The following is a 23,816-nucleotide window of genomic DNA, read 5'->3' on the forward strand; positions in this document are numbered from 1 at the left end:
CTGATATTATTAGATGCCGTGAGCGGTTCCCGTGAAGGAAGAGTGTATGGCTGTTTTAGTATAGACTTTCTTCCAAAATGCATCAGCTCAAATTTTCCCTCGTTCAGTTTCATTTTGTTTTTGTCTGCCCATTGACTCACAGCATGTAGATCAGACTGGAGTTGTGTTCGATTTTCTTCATTGATAATTTTCTGGAGCTTAGAGTCATCAGCGAATATTTTCACTTTGTTGTGTTTTATGATGCTGGAAAGCTTGTTTATATAGACTATAAACAGACGCGGAGCCCAAGACAGTCTCCTGAGGAACATCACTGGTGACTTTTGCTGGGCTTGAGTGGACTCCATCGACCACAACTTCTTGTGTTCTGTTCTCCAGGAAATACTCAGTCCAGTGTAGTAGTTTTCCACGGATTCCAACATTTGCCAATTTTGAGAGTAAGATATTATGGTCAACCCTATCGAACGCTTTACTGAAGTCAAGATATATGATATCAGAGTTCAAACCTGTTCCCAATGCTTTAAGGATATGATCGATGTGGTGTAAGAGCTGTTTTAGACAGTCCCTGCCACAGCGAAAGCCATGCTGGTTTGCATTTAGGAGTTTGTGGGTCTCCCGGAAGTCAGCTATCCTTGATCTACATCTATGATGTAGGAGGTGAGTGAGATTGGGCGATAGTTGACTGCAAGGGATCTGTTTCCCTGTTTGAAAACTGAGATGACAGACTGGGATAGGAGCTGTTTCGGTATATAACCTGAGTCTAAAGAATTTCTCCAGAGGTTGGTGTCTACATTCTTTTGGGAGATTAGCAGGGAATCTATCAGGGCCTACAGCAGAATAGTATTTGATTTCATTTATTGCTGCTATGATGTCTGAAGCAGTGAAGGTTATGTCCAAGATTTTATGTTGGGAATCGACTTCGTTCGCTTCTCTTACGTCAATATCAGTGGGGTCACTAAAGACAGAGCAGTATTGTTTCTGCAGTATTTCTGCCATTTCTTTAGCATTGTGTCGGGGAATGTTGTTATCATCGATCAATGGCCCAATGGGTGAGACAGCGGTTCTGTTCTTATTTGCATAAGACTAGAACACTTTTGGGTTCTGTTTGATGTTTTTGATTACCCACTGTTCCTCCGCAGCTCTTTGATTTTCAATGGAAGTTTTCATGTCGGTCTACAGATGAAGTTTTTCCAACTCCAGCCGTTTCATTATTGTTGAATGTGGATGTTGTATGTGGGAGTATTTCAATTGGTTGATTTTTTTATTGAGTCTTTTGATGCGCCTAATAAGTGTTTTTTTTTCTCTCTCTCTAGGGAGCCTGTTTCTGTTTGCGTTTGCGGATTTCGTAGGAGCGTGTTTTGAGCATGTATAGGTGACAATGTCTTCAAAGCCCTGCCATGCGGTCTCAATGTGAGTGGAACTGAGATTGAAAGACCAGTTGATAAAGGACAGATCCTTTCTGATTGCTCCCCAGTCGGCTTTGTGGACGTTTATGTTGTCAAATAAGTGCAATGGAGTGGGATTTGCTTGTTTTGGTTTTGATATGCCGGAAATTAAAGTTGCAGAACAACATGTCGTGGTGAAAGAGCAGAGTTTTTTCAACTGAAATACTGTGAACGGAGCTAGAGTGGTTGGTTAATATTAGATCCAAGATCGTTTTATTCTGTCTTGTTGGTTCGAGCGCTAGTTGTATCAGGAAAAGTTCATCCATTAGATTAAAGAGGAATTCTGCTGCTGTTTTGTCTGATGTAGAGCATCTGCCAAACTTCAGAGTATTTGTGGGCCAGTTTATATGAGGGAAGTTAAAATCACCCATCACTAGTATATTTCCGGAGTTGTATTTTGGAAGGAAGGACTTGATTTTGTTGAGGCACTCTTCAAAGCACTTTAGAGATGCTTGGGGAGGCCTGTAAAGACCAACAATGATTATGCCTTTGGCCTCGTTGAATAGTGATAAGGATTCACAGTAGCCATTGGAAAATACGTCCTTGGCATCAGCTGAAAGGGAGTCGTGGAGGTGTATTATCGATAGCTATGGCCAGTCTACCAGGTTATTCTGGGTTTCATGTCCCTAAAGCAACTTAGCTTTACAGTGTTTCTTCAGACCCTAATCCTCTTTTCTTACACCAGCTAATGAGCTGACAATATATATATATATATATTTACATGTGTGTCTGTCTTTGTCCTCTACCACTGCTTAACAACTACTGGTGTTGATGTATTCACATCCTTATAACTTAGTGATTTGGCAAAAGAGACTGATAAAATAAGTACCAGGCTTAAAAAGAAAGTCAGTATTGGGATTGATTCATTCAACTACAATTCAAGGCAGTGCTCCAGCATGGCTGCAGTCTAATGATTGAAACAAAAGATAAAAGAAATTGTACGAAAGCTCAATGTGTGTGTGTGTATTGTAGCTTTCACCAAATATTGTCGGAAGAGTTACACATCAATGAGGAATGTGATAAAGCAGTGCCTTCTTCTATAGCCTCAGACAGACCAACGATTCCTTATGAATGAATTTAGTAGATGAAACTAAAAGAAGCCAGTCATATATGTGTATGTGTGTGTATATATATTGGGTCATCCCATAAATAATGCGGGTTTTTTATACTTCGTTTATTTTTCAAAATTAAGGTAAACAAAGTTCTTTTTCTAATCTAAAATATACTCTCCTTCATTTTCTACAATGCTCTTCCATCTATCTGGTAGACTTCCAAAATTCACTTGTCTGTAATGAAAAATACTCCTCCAGTACGGTTTTGACCTCGTCTACAGAATCCATATCTTTTTGGTCTAATTGATTTTGAAGACTGCGGAATAAATAATAATCAGATGGGGCAATGTCTGGCGAATATGGTGATGGGGCATCGTTTCCCATTCAGACTGCTCCAGTCTTTGGAATGTCATCCTTACTGTATGTCATCATCATCATCGTTTAACGTCTGCTTTCCATGCTAGCATGGGTTGGACGATTTGACTGAGGACTGGCAAGCCAGAAGGCTGCACCAGGCTCCAATCTGATCTGGCAGAGTTTCTACAGCTGGATGCCCTTCCTAACGCCAACCACTCTGAGAGTGTAGTGGGTGCTTTTACGTGCCACCAGCATGAGGGCCAGTAACGGCACTGGCAATGGCCACGCTCAAAAAGGTGTTTTTTACGTGCCACCTGCATGGGAGCCAGTCCAGCGGCCCTGGCAACGACCTCACTCAAATGATTTTCTAACATGCCACCAGCACAAGTGTTAGAGGCAACGCTGGTACCGATTCCGCTCAAATGGTACCATTTACAGACCACTAGCATGGAAGCCAGACAGCTGCTCTGGCAATGAACACGCTCGTCAGTGCTGTTAGTGCTCCCCTGGCACAGGTGCCAGTCATCAAAGTATGGTTATCTTGATTGAAGAACACCTTTTCTCTTGAAACCAAAGTTGGTCGTTTTCCTTCAAGCGCTGACTTAAGCTGTTTAAGCTCCTTGCAGTAGATCTCCTTCGTTAACGTTTGGTTTGGGTTTAAAAGTTCAAAGTGGACTAAACCTTTCATATCCCACCAAACAGATAACAACACCTTGCATGGGTGAAGACCTTCTTTAGCCTGGGGCGCTGGCATTTCTCCTTTCCTTACCCACTGTCTTTGGCGCCTGACATTTTTATAGAGAACCCATTTCTCATCACCAGTCATTATTCGGTCCCAAAAGGTTCATTCGAGAGCAAAGAAGAGTACACATTCATTCTCCGTGCGTGCTTAGACTTGAAAAGTCTGTGAGGAACCCATTGACCCGATTTGCTGACTTTTCTAATGGCAAGCAGTTGTCGATGAATGGTTGAATGACCAAATCCAAGCTTCTCTGCTAGTTCCTCAATAGTAACGATGGGATTTTGTTCCACCAGGATTTGCAGGACATCCTCATTGAGTTCTGCAGATCATCCAGGATGAGGCTCATCTTCTAGGCTGTAGTTTCCAGCTTGGAATTTCTGGAACCACTGTTGACACTGACTTTTGCTTATTGCCCGATCCTCATATACTGCATTCATATTCTTCGCACTTTCTGTTGCGTTGTGGCCTTCATTGAACTCCTACAGAAAAATATGCTGATTATGCTCCTTTGTCCCTTCCATTATAACTTTGGAAAAATAACTGTTAAAATCGAACTGCACTCTTCAAAACTTGCACTAAGAAGAAGTACCAGGTAAAATTACTACCTGCTTTTATAGCAAGTTGATGCAGGTGGTTTATCCAGTACCCATCCAACTTTTAGTTCATGCAACTGAAAAACTGCATTATTTATGGGATGACCCTATATATATACATATATAAAGGCCTCCGTCGGTCATGGCTGACCATGGATGATGTCATCCGTCCGTTGAGTTGTCTATTCAGTTTTTGCAACACCTCCTCGTTTGCAGAAGTCACACCTATACGTTGAATCCAGTCTGTTGGCTGTCATTTCTTTTCTGCAGGCTCAGTTTTCAGCTGCTGCCACCCTCAAATTCTCTTCGCCAGTCTGCAGTTGTTTGTGAAGAGTGCCTCTCCAGCTGGTTCGATCGGCTGCGAGATCCTCCCAGGAATTGGTGTTGATACCAAGTGCCTTCATATCCCTCCTGCACACATCCCTGTACCTCAGCTTCGGGCAGCCAATGTTTCTCTGTCCTGCGACAAGCTCTCCGTAAAGGACATCCTTTGGGATCCGACCATCCTCCATACGGAGAACGTGGCCAATCCAGCGCAGCCGACGTTGTCTTAGCAAGGTGAGCATGGTGGGGAGGCCAGCACAAGATAGAACATCAGTATTGGTTATTTTGTCTTGCTAGAGGATGCCGAGTATGCATCGTAGGCTTCTGAGGTGGAAGGTGTTGAGCCGTTTGTCCTGGCGGATGTACGCGGTCCATGTCTCGCTGCCGTATAGCAGGGTGCTGAGGACGCAAGCACTGTACACAGCCATTTTCGCTTTCACTGTTAGCTTGGGGTTTGTCCACACTCTTGGCGTGAGGCGAGCGAATGTTGTGGCTGCCTTCCCGATCCTCTTGTCTATCTCAGCATCTAGGGAGAGGTTGTCGGTGATAGTAGAACCAAGGTACATGAACTGGTGGACAATCTCGAGCTCATAGTTGTCGATGGTGATGACAGGTGGTGTCGGCGTGACTTGACCCATAACGCTTGTCTTCTTCAGACTGAGTCACCCCTATTTTTCTTTTAGGCCTCAGCTGAGCAATCCATCAGCAGCTGCAGTTCCCTCTGAGTGTGAGTCGCAACTGCAGCGTCATCAGGGGACAGCGTGTCTCTGGTGAGGACTTCGCGGACCTTTGACCTCGCTTTTAGGCGGGCAAGATTGAACAGCCCACCATCCAATCTCGTCCGTAAGTATATTCCTTCTTGTGCTGTGCCAAATGCATGCCTCAGGAGGAGTGAGAAGAAGATCCCGAAAAGGGTTGGGGCGAGTACGCAGCCTTGTTTGACCTCACTGCGTATATATATATATATATATATATGGTAGCAGGGAATTGTACCAATGTGCCAGAAGGGAGGCTAGGCGACAGGTTTATTTAGCCAGAGGGGAAGCAGATAAGGAAAGATTTGCCAATGTTCTGCGCCGTGAGGACCAAAGACTCGAGGTATTTCGGGTTGCAAGACAGTGTAGGAGAGAGAATAGTGATGTTGTAGGAGAGAAATGTGTTCGCATGGATGATGGTACGCTTGCATTAAATGAGGATGCAAAGAAAGAGGTCTGGAGATGCCACTACGATAGATTGCTTAATAAAGAGAATGAATGGGAGAAAGAGAGCCTGCCTTATGTCGACCCAATAGAGGGACCAGCTATCCGAGTTGATAGTACCAGGGTAGATAAAGCAATTAAGAGTATGAAGACCGGGAAAGCCCCCGGCCCATCAGGAATCACTGCAGAGATGCTCAAAATATCTGGCAGTGTTGGCTATAGCCTAGTCACCCGTATTACGAACCAGGTGATACACGAAGGAGTCATACCCTATGACTGGTGTAGCAGCATCATAGTCAACTGCTACAAAGGTAAAGGGGACGCTTTAGATACAAATAATTACAGAGGCATCAAGCTGTTAGATCAGGTTATGAAAGTTACAGAGAGGGTCATAGCCCAACTAATTAGGGAGCGAATCAATTTAGATGAGATGCAGTTTGGGTTCGTGCCAGGTAAAAGCACTACTGATGCCTTATTTCTAGTGAGACAGTTGCAAGAGAAATACCTAGCCAAGGATAAACCTCTGTACCTGGCTTTCGTTGACATGGAGAAAGCCTTTGACAGGGTCCCCCGATCCCTTATCTGGTGGTCAATGAGGAAACTTGGGATAGAAGAATGGCTAGTGAGAGCTGTGCGAGCCATGTACAGAGATGCGGCCAGTAAGGTGAGGGTTGGAAATGAGTACAGCAATGAATTCCGGGTAGAGGTAGGGGTCCACCAAGGTTCCGTCCTCAGCCCCCTATTATTTACCATAGTCCTCCAGGCAATCACAGAGGAGTTCAAGACAGGTTGCCCCTGGGAGCTCCTCTATGCTGATGACCTTGCCCTAATTGCGGAGTCACTATCAGAACTAGAGGAGAAGTTTCAGGTGTGGAAGCAAGGTCTAGAATTGAAGGGCCTTAGAGTCAACCTAGCTAAAACCAAAATCCTAATAAGTAGGAAGGTAGATAAAACACAAACCCCTTCAGGTAGATGGCCCTGCTCAGTATGTAGAAAAGGAGTAGGTAGTAACTCTATAAGATGTACCCGGTGCAAGCTATGGACACATAAGAGGTGCAGCAACATCAAAGGCAGGTTAACTAGCAAGTTAGTTTTTGTTTGTGGCAGATGTTCAGGTGCAATAAAGACTGCAAACAAACAGGAAACAACTTCTATCTCATTCCAGGGTGAAAAACTAGAGGTAGTCGATAGCTTCCGCTATCTGGGCGACCAAGTTAGTAGTGGGGGTGGGTGCGCTGAAAGTGTAGCTGCTAGAATAAGAATAGCCTGGGCAAAGTTTAGAGAGCTCTTACCCCTGCTGGCGACAAAGGGACTCTCACTCAGAGTAAAAGGCAGACTGTATGACGCATGCGTACGAACAACCATGCTACATGGCAGTGAAACATGGGCTGTAACTGCTGAGGACATACGTAAGCTCGCAAGGAATGAAGCCAGTATGCTCCGTTGGATGTGTAATGTCAATGTGAATACCCGTCAGAGTGTAAGTATCTTGAGAGAAAAGCTGAACATTAGAAGCATCAGTTGTGGCGTGCAAGAGAGACGATTGCGCTGGTATGGACATGTGGTGAGAATGGAGGAGGATAGCTGCGTGAAAAAGTGCCACACCCTAACAGTTGAGGGAACCCGTGGAAGAGGTAGGCCCAGGAAGACCTGGGCTGAGGTGGTGAGGCAAGACCTTCGTACATTGGGCCTCACCGAGGCGATGACTACGGACCGAGACCTTTGGAAATGGGCTGTGCGTGAGAAGACCCGGCAAGCCAAGTAAGATCGTTGCCAGTGCCCCTGGACTGGTTCTTGTGCGGGTGGCACATGAGATGCACCATTTTGAGCGTGGCCGTTGCCAGTACCGCCTGACTGGCTCCTGTAGGATTTTCGAGCGAGATCGTTGCCAGTGCCCCTGGACTGGCTTGTGCGGGTGGCACATAAAAGACACCATTTCGAGCGTGGCCGTTTTCGTGCGGGTGACACGTAAAAGCACCCACTACACTCTCTGAGTGGTTGGCGTTAGGAAGGGCATCCAGCTGTAGAAACTCTGCCAAATCAGACTGGAGCCTGGTGTTGCCATCCGGTTTCACCAGTCCTCAGTCAAATCGTCCAACCCATGCTAGCATGGAAAGCGGACGTTAAACGATGATGATGATGATGATGATATATATATATATATATTTTTAAAATCTTAGAAATACGTGTAGCATTTATTAGAAATACCTTCTTTCCCCACAGACTAATAACAGGTAAGTTTTATATATATTTTTTCAAATAATTTTATTGTAATTTATAGTAGGTTTTTTAACTGCTTATATTATTTTATTGGATATAACTTTCTATGTGTATTCCATACAATAAGGTTATCCTGAAAGAGGAGTTGCGGTTCTATTGGTAAAATCCCAAATTTGTAATAAGATATATACATATTTGCCAATGTCCCTCGAGGGCATGTCCCAACACTTCTCCACCATCATTTCTCTTTATCTTACTCTCCCTTCTACTCTACAGCAAGACACGGCTGTCTCCCCCCACCTCTATACCTTAAATCTCTCAGCTGGCACAAAGCCACGTCCTCTCAATACTATTCTCCCCCTCCCCGGATTTCTGTGTTGCAAGCCCTTGGTGACCCTTTATCATGGCTGGTGCCATAATAAAGAGTACCCAGTCAACTCTGTAAAGTGGTTGGAAAAACAGACAACTGGAACCTGATGCAGCTCTCCAACCTTGCCAACTCCTGTCAAACCATCCAACTTACGCCAGCATTGGAAAACAGACATTAGATGATGATGGTGATAATGTGTTCATGTCCTCTTGTCTCGATATTGCTTGATAGTTGTAAACGAGTAAAGGTTGATAGCAGCAGAAAGAGCACTTGGCCGTAGAAAATTTGTTTCAATTCTCACTGATCCATTCAAGCAGGTAAAAGTAGAAATGGCAGTGGTGGTCATCATCATCATCTACCATTTCTGCAAAGTGCAGCCCTAACAAATCTATTTTAGAAACAAAGACACAACTCATAGTTGCTCAGTCCGTATAAATAGCTAATAACAAATGTCTGTGGAATACTCCACCACCTAATGTTAGATTAGGTTTAAGGTATGAGGGAAGAGTTTGAGATAGAGGAGCTACTCATAAGATGGCGAGAATGAATTGGCAGTATCTCCAAGGAGGCTTGATTTGTCTTTATGGAAGCCACTTTGGTGCCATCTTAAGATGGGATTGATGTGAGAATTAAGGAATTCTATCAAGGAGCATAGAATAGCAGTCTTTTGAGGTTTCTTTCTAGCATTTGGAAGTCTTCTGCATTCATCACTCAGATTTAACTATCATACAGTATCAACGTTCTCACGCAAACATCATACGATCTGCCTTTTATTCTGAGGGTGAGAAATCTTTGCTGTGAACAGAGGTAACAGCTCTCTGCTAATTATGTCACTTCTCTAACAGAAACTATTGATTCCTTTAAGTGAATCAACCAAGTTTTTAAGGCAGCATATTTCCACTGTGTTTCTACAGCATCTGTCACAAACAAAACCTGTTGTGATTCTTTGGCTTACATCTACTTTTCTGCATATTGAACAAAGTGATTTCCCTGATGATACTGAGGTCCTACCTTCTTTCCTACTCACAAGAATCTTCCTGTTTGCTAAGTTTCCCTTGAGACCTCAGATTCTAGGTTTTGTATTGATTTCTGGAATTTCTTCTCTAAATTCATCAGTAAGAACTAGATCATCATCATCATCATCATATAGAAGTTCCTGTGGACAGCCTGTCTGAAATAGTTTTTAGGAGGACTAGGGTGAATAGGAGAGAGATGAGGACCCCTACCTTCACTGAATTCCTTATTGACTCATTTTACTTACTGCGTCTTTGTACAGTCCTCACAATCCATTCATGCATACTTAATTTCCTTAGTGACACTGTCAAAAAATGCCACCAGGTATAATGGTTTACCCTTAGCTAAATCAGTCTCTGTTGTCTTCTGTGTATAAAGCCAGACTGCATTTCATTGAGGCTGGTTCGTCCTGATCAACTTTGATCTTCATAGAGAAATCAATCGTATTTCATTTCTTCCTTCTCTTATAAATTTTGGATTTTGTCAAAAGGAAATCAGTCATCTTCCTGGATTATTGTCATTTTTCACAGTAGATTTTTTTTCATTATTGGCTGATTGTATTGAATTTTAATTAACATTTTGTTCTATCGAGAGTTCTAAAAATTTGCCTGTCTGAGTATGACCTACACTCCTGTAAAAGGTTTTATGAGACAAACAGAAACCACGCCAACCTAATTCTATCAAGTTAACACTGTATTTATATTAATGGTGATATGTTTATTGCAGAAATGAAGCAATTCACTTGTCATTGGTGAATTTAATACTAATATTAAAGATCTGCTGTTATTCTAGAGCTGCAAAGGATTTGTGCATTGTTGTAGAATGGTAAAATAGTTTTTTTTCTGAAACTTCCTTAAAACCTGGCTTTTGTGTGGTGCAACATTTTCTAGAACTATTTTAGAAGTCGAAACCTTTAGAAACTTATTTGATTTGATTAATAGGCTGGACTTCTCAAATCATTTTCCTGGACCCCATCTTTTGTTCATATAGAGTATCATCATCATCGTTTAACGTCCGCTTTCCATGCTAGCATGGGTTGGACGATTTGACTGAGGACTGGTGAAACCGGATGGTAACACCAGGCTCCAGTCTGATTTGGCAGAGTTTCTACAGCTGGATGCCCTTCCTAACGCCAACCACTCAGAGAGTGTAGTGGGTGCTTTTACGTGTCACCCGCACGAAAACGGCCACGCTCGAAATGGTGTCTTTTATGTGCCACCCGCACAAGCCAGTCCAGGGGCACTGGCAACGATCTCGCTCAAAAATCCTACAGGAGCCAGTCAGGCGGTACTGGCAACGGCCACGCTCAAAATGGTGCATCTCATGTGCCACCCGCACAAGAACCAGTCCAGGGGCACTGGCAACGATCTTACTTGGCTTGCCGGGTCTTCTCACGCACAGCCCATTTCCAAAGGTCTCGGTCCGTAGTCATCGCCTCGGTGAGGCCCAATGTACGAAGGTCTTGCCTCACCACCTCAGCCCAGGTCTTCCTGGGCCTACCTCTTCCACGGGTTCCCTCAACTGTTAGGGTGTGGCACTTTTTCACGCAGCTATCCTCCTCCATTCTCACCACATGTCCATACCAGCGCAATCGTCTCTCTTGCACGCCACAACTGATGCTTCTAATGTTCAGCTTTTCTCTCAAGATACTTACACTCTGACGGGTATTCACATTGACATTACACATCCAACGGAGCATACTGGCTTCATTCCTTGCGAGCTTACGTATGTCCTCAGCAGTTACAGCCCATGTTTCACTGCCATGTAGCATGGTTGTTCGTACGCATGCGTCATACAGTCTGCCTTTTACTCTGAGTGAGAGTCCCTTTGTCGCCAGCAGGGGTAAGAGCTCTCTAAACTTTGCCCAGGCTATTCTTATTCTAGCAGCTACACTTTCAGCGCACCCACCCCCACTACTAACTTGGTCGCCCAGATAGCGGAAGCTATCGACTACCTCTAGTTTTTCACCCTGGAATGTGATAGAAGTTGTTTCCTGTTTGTTTGCAGTCTTTATTGCACCTGAACATCTGCCACAAACAAAAACTAACTTGCTAGTTAACCTGCCTTTGATGTTGCTGCACCTCTTATGTGTCCATAGCTTGCACCGGGTACATCTTATAGAGTTACTACCTACTCCTTTTCTACATACTGAGCAGGGCCATCTACCTGAAGGGGTTTGTGTTTTATCTACCTTCCTACTTATTAGGATTTGGGTTTTAGCTAGGTTGACTCTAAGGCCCTTCAATTCTAGACCTTGCTTCCACACCTGAAACTTCTCCTCTAGTTCTGATAGTGACTCCGCAATTAGGGCAAGGTCATCAGCATAGAGGAGCTCCCAGGGGCAACCTGTCTTGAACTCCTCTGTGATTGCCTGGAGGACTATGGTAAATAATAGGGGGCTGAGGACGGAACCTTGGTGGACCCCTACCTCTACCCCGAATTCATTGCTGTGTCAATGGAAATCCATAAGATGGGAACAAACTTCAGAAGTTTTCCCATAGACACTCTCTACATCAGCATTGTCTTCCATGCTGGCATGGGTTGAATGGTCTGACATGGAACTGGCCAGCCAGGGAGCTGCACCAGGCTCCATTGTCTACTCTGGTAAGGTTTCTATGGCTGGATGCTCTTCCTAACACCAACCACTTTACAGAGTGGACTGGGTGCTTTATACATGACACCAGCATTGGAGCTTTTTTTCTTTTACATAGCACCAACACCAGAGGGGTTGCCACATAGAAAGCATTGTGATCTCAGTCCTACATCACATACATTCTGGACAATTGTCAGAAAGCCATTTACTCACCAACATACTGCCATTCATTGTTGCTTCTGTCAATTATAATCATCTTAAATAATAATAATAGTGTATATAAGAAAAGAATGAAGTAAAAATTGACAAAAACTAAAATATTAATGATTAGATAACAAGGGTTTTTTTTTTGTCTCAGTTCTATCTTAAATCTGTACAAATCCATTCCCCAACTACATCAACTTGCAGAAAGGCAGAATGTGTTACTTTAAATACTTGAGCTAGTTTTAATGTCCTCATCTCTAGTCAGGGATGGGTGACTCTCACCTTTTCTATACTTGGTCAAGAGTGCACAGTCAGGAAGTTACTAATAATAGTTAAGCACAAAGCAACATGGGTTTTTAAGAGCCACAAATAAACATGAATCAAACTGCTCCATCATATTGAATGAGCTTAGTAATATTTAGCCAGAAAATGTCTATTTTCTCTTCTTTATGTAATACAATCTTCATTATCTACATCAATGACAAAGTGGACGTCATCAAACATTCTACATTGAAAATCTTTGCAGATGATTCCAAACTCCAGAAAGCCATGGGAGACCAAACATGCCTTCAGTTGGATCTGTTTGCTATTGTCCAGTGGGTGGAAAAAAACAATATGCTTCTAAATGAAGATAAGTTTGATTTGATCCACTTTGGAAAAGAGGATATTCTGAAACTACCATTTGCTCTTCCCTCAGGCGACTCCCTAGTGTCATCCAACAACATCTGAGACCTTGGAGTAATTGTGGATAACAATCTAAGCTGGAGTTCTCATGTAAACAGCAAGGTTGACTTGGGCCCCTGCAAGATGTGCTCCTGGATTTTGAGAACTTTCCAGTCTAGAGATCTCTACTTTTGCCTTGAATACTGTTGCCCACTGTGGTCTCCCCACATGAAGCAACTCCTTATGAAAGTAGAAGCACTCCAGAGGTAAATAACAAGAAAGATAAAATTAAAAAAACTCAATCTCTACTCTCTCCAATACCACCGGGAACACTACATCATGTGTTATGTGGAAAATATTCCATCAATATTGCACAAATGATGTTGGCATCAATTTTAAAATCCATCTAAGACTTGGCCCCCGTGCTATCCGCCCACTACTAAAATCGAACTCAGGACACAGAGCAACGTTACGTCACAATTACTTTACCTCAACCGGTCAAGCTCTCTTTAATACCATACCAAAATACGTCAAAATGGAAATGGATCCCATAAAATTCAAATGTTCACTGCACAAATTTCTTCAAAAAAATCCCAGACCAACCGCCTACACCCAGATATGTCTCCAACACTAATAACTCTTTGCTAGAGTGAACCATGGTGCCCAATATATGGCTAAAAGACTTCACCAGGTGGTGCTATTGAGTTATACATGGCCTGGGCCCATACTGGCCGAAACCTGTCAAGGTTATCAAAGTTATAATAAAGTGTAACCAATGTTTTAAAAATTACAACGAAAGAATGTTTAAATAAGATGTTAGCAATAAACAAATATAACACACACACACATACACACAAAACAATGATTGCACAATTTTATTGGCCCAAAAAAAAAAGAAAGAAAAAAGTGCATTATATTTAATGAGATGGAAAAAAATTCTAACAAAGATACAAATCTGGGGATAAAAGCATCAGACTCTCTGGTTTAGTCCAAGTCAAGCATTACACGTTTTCTGTTTATGCATAGTATTGTAAGTTGGTTTTCTTCTTGGCTTGCACTTCAATTATTGCATCCATATAATCTTCATGAATCAATTCTTTTGCTTCTCTTCTCAAAGCAATCATACCCTACAAAGACAAAAACAGTCATATACTTTGTGTATATATATATATATATATATATATATATATATATATATATATATATATATATATATATATATATATATATCTACACAGCGTTTCAAATTATTAACAATGTAACATTTTGAAATTTTATTTAAAAACTACTCGGAATTTGTCAAAATTTTCATAGAATGAGGACAACAGTTATATGTAACATAGTGTATTAAAAAAATGGGATGTTTTGTGCAAGTGTAAACAAATGGCGGCCATTTGCATGATTTCTACAAACTTTCAGTGTTTCAAATTGTTAGCGATTGCTCTGATAATTGTGTAATTATGGGTCGTAAATGTGACTTAACTGCTTCAGAGAAATCTTGTATTACTTCTAAACTTGCAACAGGTAAATCAACATTAAAAATATCTAAAATAACTGGAAGATATCACCAAACTGAAAAAAAATTAGTTACAGCTTCTATGAAGATACGTAAGAGAGCTGACAAGGGCTGTCTCTCAATGTTCCCCATCACGAATTAAGTGTGAAGGTTTAAGAACCCAGGTCTTACAAGTGCATTGTGTCCAGAACTACCCAATTGTTGTCTTCTGCAAAAGTTCGGTAAACCAGCAACATTGAATTCCAAAAAATAGTTTTTAAATAAAATTAAAAAAAGGTTGTGTTGTTAATAATTTGAAACACACACACACATTAAACAAGGCATGGCCGTGTGGTAAGAGCTTGCTTCCCAACCACGTGGTTCCAGTTTCAGTCCCACTGTGTGGCGAGTGTCGGCTCTACTACAACACTGGTCTGCCCAAATCCTTGTGAATGGATTTAGTAAATGGAAACTGAAAGAAGCCTGTCATGTGTGTATGTTTGTCCCCTACCACCACTTAACAACTGATGTTGGTGTGTTTATGTTCCTGTAACTTAGAAGTTCGTCAAAAGAGACTGATAGAATAAGTACTAGGTTTAAAAAAAAAAAAGTACTGGAGTTGATTCATTCAACTAAAAATTCTTCAAGGTGGTGCCCTAGCATGGCCGCAGCCAAATGGCTGAAACAAGTAAAATAGAGAAGAGAAGATGCTAGAAAGAAAGGGTTAGTTTGATTCCTGGAAGACGTCACTTTATTTGACAAACCCCACCATAATGTGATATTTGAGAAAGCATATCTTTCACACAATGCCATGGGCCTATGTAAAACCAATAATCAATAAGGCCGGATACTTTCCAGTGGTTGTAAGTAATTGAATCTTGAATAAATGTTATAAAAATAGATCAATTAGTGACAGAGATTCTTTTTGAAAGAGTCAAAAAAAAAAATGGTGCAAACAAAACATTGTAGGAATGTGTTAAACTCAAGCAAAGAAATGCCACCACCCAATTAATAATAGAGGTTGTTGAGTTGAGACAAGTAAGGGTACTACTTACAGCTTCCACACAAACAGCTTTCAGTTGTGCTCCATTGAAGTCATCAGTGCAACGAGCCAGTTCTTCATAATTGACATCACTAAAAAACCAATTTGAAGGTTTCAAATATCATCAGCTATTCTAAGAACAGCTCACCTCAATTAACAGCAGCTTAGCAGACAAATGAAGAGAATAATTACATCTAATGATATAATTTGATATTTAATTTTCATGAAACCTAATCTATGACTGCATTTCTATAACCATTACTTAAACTGAGCATATATGATCAATCTGTTAGAAATAACAACTAATTTTTCTCAAACCACAACCTACCACCTTCAAATAGGAAGGACACATTAGAAAATGTAGTCCGAGATATATGTATATATATATTAACAAAAAAGTTAAGATGAGAGAGTCACAACAGAAATGGTTTTGATTCTAAATCTGCTCAAATCGAAAGCTGATTGGAGCTTTGATTTTAGCAGATTTTAACTTCTTATGTACTCTATCCTTCTCTATCAAAGAAATCCATCTCCTCAGAGAGTGGTCTCTACTGCCGGGTTCACCTTGAGGCCTTTTCGCTCCATTTATGCAACATCTTCTGTAACAAGGAAAAATGATGCAGCTGAGAAGCAAGTCATTAACATGTTGAACTTTCCTACGACAACCAGCTTTGAACAGTTGTGGTATTGGAACCAATGACAGGGTTTTTATTGTCAATTGAACAACTAGAAATAGCAGCCAAAATCTCCCTGAAACCACAGCCTTGCCATCTTAACCCTTTAGCATTTAAACTGGCCATATCCAGCCCAAATATTCTTGCTGTTTTATAGTCACACTGGCCAGAATCTCTGAACCCTCACACCTATCCAGCATTGTCATTCTAAACCTAAACAATCACATAATTGAAATCAGAAAGCTACAAGATAATGCATGAGTAATTCAAAATAATGTGAATATATAAGCATTACATTTGACAGAATAATCCGAATGCCAAAGGATTAACTACCAATTTCATAAGATCAAATGTTGCTACAATCACAGAGCAAAATGTATCACCGGATTTTGTCCCAGAGAATCAAAACTAAAAATAATTATTAGATTATTTGTTAGAATTTTTCTTCTTAATACTATAAAATATTTGTTTTAACATAATCCCATAAACAAATATGCAAAACCAATCAACTGAAGCTAGCCTATCATTAAAATACTACCATCTTTTTACATCTACTTTCCATGGGTTGTCATGACTGGAGTTAGATGCTCTTTCTCACTACATTTTATTGTGATATTAGCATTAAGGTGGTTGCGTTGTACCCTATTAGTCTATAGAGTTTAAATGAATAGACCTATACATTACTGGATTGACAACTTTTATCTGATTTAATATGTAAGAGAGAGAGAGAGAGAGAGTTCAGTTGTAATTGACCACAAAACTATTATGAACAATTTCACATTAAAATGCATTGGCAAAATGTTTTATGTTATTTGAAAGAGAATTTTTTGCCCTACAAGATAGTGTGCTTTGATTTTCTTAATTTTCTTGATTTTTGTGTATTTTCAGATCATTAAAATGGAATGTCAAGCAGACAACACTGAGCATTTTTCACACCATTTGTTTTTTGCATTTAATCGAGGTGTTAAACCTGCTGAAGCTGCCTGTGAAATTTGTGCTGTGTATGGAGAAGGAGAAATGCCTCACAGTACCACCCGCCGTTGGTTTTCACGCTTCAAAAATGGGAATTTTGACATCAAGGATGGATCATACACCAGTCAACCAATTGAGTTCGATGAAAAGTGATTCACAAATATCCACGTCAGATGACCAGAGAATTGGTGGAGTAGATGGATTGTGATAAAAAAAAAACTGTGGGGAACCACCGTCACGCAATGGGCAACGTTCATTGAACTCAATTGGTTGACTGGTGTGTGATCTGTCCTTGAGATCAAAATTCCCATTTTTGAAGCACAAAAACCAATGGTGGGCGGTACTTTGGGGTATTGCTCACCTCCATACACAGCACAAACCTCACGAGTAGCTTTGGTGGGATCAACACCTCAAATAAATGCAAAAAACAAATGGTGTCAAAAATGCTCAGTTTTGTCCACTTGACATTCCATTTTAATGATCTGAAAATACACAAAAATCAAAACACACTATCTTGTAGGGCAAAAAATTCTCTTTCAAATAACATAAAACATTTTGCCAATACGTTCCTGTTCTGGGTCCTTCTTTCCTACTTTAACCTCTCATCCCTTAGCACAAAGTGACACCCCCACTTCTACTTTAGCACCAGTTAGGTGCTAAAGACAGGTTCTTAGTCTTGCAGACGGCATGGCAACCTCACTAGTGCTGGTGCCATGAAAAAAGTACCTGTTATATTCCATAAAACGGTTGGCATTAGGAAGGGCATCCAATTGTAGAAACCGTGCAAGATGCATTTCTCAGAAATATTGGACTATCTAACCCATGGAAGATGGATGTTAAAAAGATGTGGATTTCAATGTCAAACGAATACCAAAACCAAATTCAGTGATTAGAAATGTCAGTGAAATTCATTTAAGAAAAGATTATATGATTTTTTTCAAAGTCTGTATTCACTGATCCCTGCTTTTAGATGCTGTTTATAATAAACTGATATCGTGGAATATTTAAAACCAATAGCAACTATGAAATGATTTATTAAACTGCTTCTGAAATAATCAATATACAGTAATCAAGATGGACTCTCACCGAGCAGAGTTTGTACCTCCACATCTCATTATCATACATTATTTCACCTCTCCTAAAAGCTGAAGTCTTGCATGCATATCCCCCCCCCCCCCACATACTCAACCAATAAATAAAGAATAAAATTCTATTTCATTTGTTAAGGCAACAAGGTTAGAACAATTAAACGTTCAATTTGAGCCCCCCCCCCTATATATACCCAAGTCTTTCTCCACTTACTCGCACTCTTTAATCACACTCCCTTCGCAATACCCTGCCACTTATATTATGACCTTTGACCCTCAATAGTATGCCCTGGCACTTGCCACCATCTATATCTCTCTCTTCTTTTACTCAACCATCCAATTTATATTCTGATCCCTTGTGAATATGCCAGGCACTTTGCCACCATCTCTATCCTACTGTCTCCCACTCTTTCCTCCTGCACTTCCCTCAGGATGGGTAATCCATGTATCTCCTTTGCGGCAGCACATCTGTTTCTGTCTCCATTCCCGATCTCTCTCTGGCTGGATAATCTTGTACCTCCTCTACAGCAAGACACCTGTTTCTGCTTCACTATAACCTTTCATCATCTGATACAAGATCACCTCTTCTAAAGCCCCCTCTCCTCTCAAAAGATTTCTGTCTTGCAAGTTACTTGGTGACCCTGTCAGTCCAGGTGTCACTTAAAAAGCACCCAGTCCACACTGTAAAGTGGTTGGTGTTAGGGAGGGCATCCAACTGTAAAATCTTGCCAAAACAGTCACAGAAGTCTGGTGCAGGCTCTTGCCTGTGTCCCACCCATGCCAGCATGGAAGGCAGACATTAAATGATGACGATGATGAGAGGAATATTAGTGTGAATGAGAAGAATGAAGCAGTGTTTAATATAAAATTTGGAAGGTGAGATATGACAAAAAGTAGAGGAGATGGGGAAAGCAAATAAAGTGAGATAATTTGTAGAATATCATCATCCGTTCAGTTTTGGCATCACCATCGTCATTTAACGTCCATTCTCCATGCTGGCATGGGTTGGATGGTCTGACTGGGCTGGCACGCAGGAAGGCTGCACCAGGCTCCAGTCTGATTTGGCATGGTTTTCTATGGATGGATGCCCTTCCTAATGCCAACCACTCCAAGAGTGTAATGGGTGTTTTTATGAGCCACCGGCATGGGTGCCATTTGCATGACACCAGTATCAGCCATGACTGTGATTTTGCTCGGCTTGAAGAGTCTTCTCAAGCACAACATAATGCCAAAGGTCTTGGTCATTGCCTCCCATGAGGCCCAACACTCCAAAGGAACTCAGCCACTTTGCCCCCATGGGACCCAACACTCGAAAGGAACTCAGCCATTTGCCTCCAAGAGGCCCAACGCTCGGAAGAAACTTAGCCACTTTGCCTCCATGAGACCCAATGTTCAAGGTTGATTTTCTTGTGTGCCACCAGCACAGGTGCACTTGACTTGACAGGTCCTCTTAAGCAGAGCACATTGCCAAAGGCCTCAGTCACTGGTCATTGCCTCTGAGATTCAAAGTTCCAAGATCATGCTTCACCACCTCCTCATCCCATGTCTTCCTGGGTCTACCTCTACCACAGGTTCCCTCCACAGTTAAAGATCAGCACTTCTTTACACAGCTGTCCTCATCCACACACATCACATGACCTTACCAGCAGTCACCTCTCTTGCACACTACACCTGATTATAAATACTATTGTGCTTCAAAATGGACAAGAAGAGTTGTGTAGAGTAAAGAAATTATGGGGCAGGGAAGAGGGAAATTGGCCAAAGGAATGTCTTGACCATCTGCAAAACATCCATCACTTACCAAACATTCATTTTCCGAGAATGAATCTGTAAGATGCGAGCTCTTGCTTCTTCATTTGGATGAGGAAATTCAATTTTACGATCAAGACGACCAGACCTGAGCAGAGCTGGGTCGAGGATATCAACTCTGTTAGTGGCAGCAATGACCTGGAAAGTGGAAAAAGTTGTGATATTGAATGAGGTTAACCAAACACGATGAGGTTTCAGCAGAATTTATTTGAAACGCTATTTTCAAAACCATCATTCATGATTAAAGAAAAGAGAAAAAAAGAATTAAACATTTTAAATTACAGGCTTGTTTATTGAAAAGTAATAACAAAACTTTTAATGTAGATCGTTTGTTTACTTTTTGTTAAAAATTACGAGTTGTCTTTGTCTAAATGATCTCAGTCCATTTCATCATGAAGCAAGTAACATTTATCAGTAGATGTGATGGGCATGGAGAGACTCTTGGCAAACTCAGAAATGTTATTAACTTCCATTTCCTCAACTCTCAAAGTCAATAATTAATTACAATTGTGCAAGACAGGACAACTAATTATTTAAAATATTGGTTTCAAATTTTGGCACAGGGCCAGCAATTTCAGAGGAGTTGGGTAAGTTAATTACATTGCCCTCAGTGGAATTTTGAATAGATGAATGAAATGCTTCTAAGCATTTTGACCAGCATGGTAACGGTTCTTCCTGCTCACTGCCTTTCTAATTTTAAAAAATGATTTTTTTTCTGATTATTTAAAATATTAAAAGTCACTTTGTAAGATGTGGTTGTTGAGGGTTTTACATGAAAGCAAATGAGCTGAAGCAGATCCGAAGAAAAAAGTCTAAACTACTCTTTTAAATAATTTACTGGAAAATATTGCTAAAAAAAAATAAAAAAATAAATAAATCTTACTTTTATTTGAGAAGTCGGCATGAAACCATCCATTTGATTTAAAAGTTCTAACATTGTTCTTTGCACTTCACGGTCACCTGCTTTCTCACTGTCAAATCTTTTTGTGCCTAGGAACATGAAATGTTATGAGAGAAATTCTTTGATAAGATAATGACTTGAATGTTCACTACAAGTTTCAATCAAGGTCTTTTATATTTTATTTTTTAATTATGAACTTAAAATCTACACACAATAATTTAAAGATGATATAACTTGGTTTTTATGTGAATTCTGAAAACGACAAACAGAAACTATCAAAACTAAATGGTGACAGAATAACATTAAGTATTCTTAGAATGATTAGTGGTGGAGAAATTGTTCTCAATATATAAACAATATATTGCATTAGAGATACAAATGTTTGTAAATACAATTTTTCTTTTAATAAAGGTTGAGTTTCTGAGGTGGGAAATTATCATACAAATTCATTGATATATTGGGGCTAAAGCCCCCACCTTGGTTGTTACACACTCCACAGCCTTCTTCAGGTGTCTTTTATATTTGGCAAGGTTTTCACAATTTCAAACCAAACCTTTTAAATGTTATGATTCTATTGTCCAGAACCCTAATCCTAACCTAACCTGTGCATTGAAGCTGCTTGGTATTCATTATCTTGCCCCTAAAAGTAATGGTAAGTAGGAAAATAACTCCATGACACCTTCAATACAATTCAAAAAAGATAGACTTCCTGAATGTGTCTAATAAGTGGAACAGTATGGATTTGACAGCTGTTTCTTGTAAGTGGAACATTCACTGACAAATATTTGAATTCTGAGATTCCTCACTGTCTATACAAGATAGAGAAAGGATTTGTTTGTTATTAAAATTAATGGCTGTACAGAAAAGGTGAAGAGAGGAATAATAAAACTTCACAAGGGTCAAAAGTTGAGGGTAGAGGAAAAGAAGCACGGAAAGGAAATTGAAGTAGAGAGGAGAGGAAGAGGGGGAGATAACTGGAAGGGGATTAAATATGTACGTCTGCTATCATTCAGCAGCTGGATATTGCAGTAATTAGAAGAGGGATATAGGGGTGGAGAAGGCTTGAAAGGGATAAGTTGGGTGAGGGGCTGAGTTGTGTGTAGAGACAAACGTAATGTTTTTAGGCCCTGTCATGAATTAGTCTTCTCAAGCACAGTATATCACCAATAATCTCAGTCAATTGTTATCTTCAACATTCACAGATTGGTTCTCATCACTTCATCCCACATCTTCCAAATTCTCCCTATTTCACAGATCCCAGCTGCCCTCAGCCATATGCATCATTGGCATTGTTTCTGGCACATTCTGATACCTTTCATCTCTAATTTCTCTCTCAACACTTTTCCATAGATGCACACTGACATTACACATCCACCAGAGCATATTAACTTCATTTCTTTTAGGTCTTTACAAGTCCACCTAATTTAGGGACTATGTCTCAGCCATATAGCACTGTTGCTTGTACACAAACAACATACAATCTGCCTTTCACAGAGAGAGAGAGAGAGAGAGAGAGCTACTATTTCTAGAGATGCTCCTAGGCAATCTGCAAAAAAAATCTATTTCCCATGTGTCAGTGTTTATTGCTCTTTTGTGAATCTTCTGCAGACAAAGATTACTTTCACTTTTAACCTTCCTCTGACTCCACTGCACCTCTCATCTGTCTATACTTTGGTTTCCTGCATACTGAGCAAAGCCATTTACCTGAAGGAAAAGAGTATTTTCTGTTTTCCTGCTTACTAAAATTTTGGTCTTTGCTAACTTAACTTTAAGGCCATTTGATTCCAGGTTTTGCTTCCACACTTGGAATTTCTAATTCTACAACAGATTCAGCTATAAGAACAAGGTCATTAGCATAGACAGGAACCCAGTCTTAAACTCCTTTGTTATGGTTTGGAGGACTATGATGAATAAGAAGGGACTAGAACCAAACCCTAGGTACCCCTACCAGCACTTGCTCACAGCTTCTCAATACATGGTTTGTATAGCTTTCATGACATCAAGTTGTTTGAGTTGGAGAAAGTTTATAATATACTTGGCAAGGAGAGACCACAAAAGTTAAAAACATTTATGTGAAAATTGCCTTTTCTTTTTATCCCAAACATTGAAACACATTTTAGCAAGATAAACACTGGTGACAACATGTTACCTAACCTAAACAAACACAGTGGCCTTTGTCGGTAGGTCAAGAGTAAATTTTTACTTAAAAACAGCAGCAAAAATCACAGAAATAGATTGTAATAATAACAAATGAAGTTTAGTTACAGAAAAACATTCAAATCCAGATCATTTGATTTAAAAGACAACAGAAACAAACAAATCCATAAAAGAAGGAACACCAACTCCAAAATGATTCGAATGAAATTCAAAATCGATATTTACCAATAGCATCCAATTCATCAATAAAAATTATAGCTGGAGACTTCTCTTTGGCCAAGGCAAATGCATCTCGTACTAGTTTGGCACCATCTCCAATAAACATCTGTACAAGTTGTGGACCAGCAAGCTTGAGAAAAGTAGATTTGGTCTGTGCAGCACAAGCACGAGCTAGCAAGGTTTTACCTGTACCAGGGGGACCATACAACAAAACACCTGGTGAAACAAAAGGAGAAGAGAGTAAATAATTTTCCAGAACTTTCTTTTTATGTACGACTAGTTTGCATTTAACAAAGAATGCTGTATTTTAGTGATTTGTTTCCTATCTTCTAGAATGAATTATATGGGATAGGAATGAAATTTCTTTTAGATCTTAACTGGAAAGGTAGTTATGCCAAGGGGTGAATCTTCAATTTACTCATACAAAATAAACTTTTCAACAGCTCTTTAAATCACACTTGGCTGATATGTAGAATTATTATATTCAAAGAATATCAACAAATGATCTTGGGATCATCCTCATCATCATTGATAGTTAAACAGGAACAGGACCACAAGAAGAGGGAACAAGTAAAAGATATTAGAAATGTAATGGGTGCAGCAGTGAGTGAGATTTAAAATTTAAAGGAAATTCTGATTCTGAAAAACAAAATCATTTGAAATACTTTAAACCATCTGGCAAAATA

At 40.3% G+C, this 23,816-nt stretch overlaps 1 protein-coding gene and 1 long non-coding RNA gene across 4 annotated transcripts in view; one reads left to right on the plus strand and one right to left on the minus strand.

The window, feature by feature from the left end:
- The window catches only part of LOC128247060 (uncharacterized), a 34,451-nt gene extending 20,877 nt beyond the window's left edge, over positions 1-13,574 (plus strand). The window contains exons 2-3 of one of the 3 annotated variants that reach the window (XR_016240874.1): positions 1,311-1,627; positions 12,637-13,574. This is a non-coding gene — a long non-coding RNA (uncharacterized LOC128247060). The remainder of the gene's footprint in view (positions 1-1,310; positions 1,628-12,636) is intronic. The other 2 variants (XR_016240873.1, XR_008263509.2) reach the window with 2 other exon arrangements.
- Positions 13,575-13,633: 59 nt separating this feature from the next.
- Positions 13,634-23,816, minus strand: part of LOC106882053 (26S proteasome regulatory subunit 6A-B) — a 46,880-nt gene continuing 36,697 nt past the window's right edge. Inside the window, exons 9-13 of the mRNA XM_014932612.3 lie at positions 23,137-23,346; positions 20,737-20,843; positions 19,846-19,991; positions 15,324-15,402; positions 13,634-13,900 (exon numbers count right to left, since the gene is read on the minus strand). Of these exons, the coding sequence (XP_014788098.1) occupies positions 13,790-13,900; positions 15,324-15,402; positions 19,846-19,991; positions 20,737-20,843; positions 23,137-23,346 (653 nt within the window). The 3' untranslated portion in view covers positions 13,634-13,789. The remainder of the gene's footprint in view (positions 13,901-15,323; positions 15,403-19,845; positions 19,992-20,736; positions 20,844-23,136; positions 23,347-23,816) is intronic.

The sequence above is a fragment of the Octopus bimaculoides genome, chromosome 2, assembly GCF_046866305.1.
Source record: "Octopus bimaculoides isolate indiv1 chromosome 2, ASM4686630v1, whole genome shotgun sequence".
Taxonomy (NCBI): Eukaryota; Metazoa; Mollusca; class Cephalopoda; order Octopoda; family Octopodidae; genus Octopus; species Octopus bimaculoides.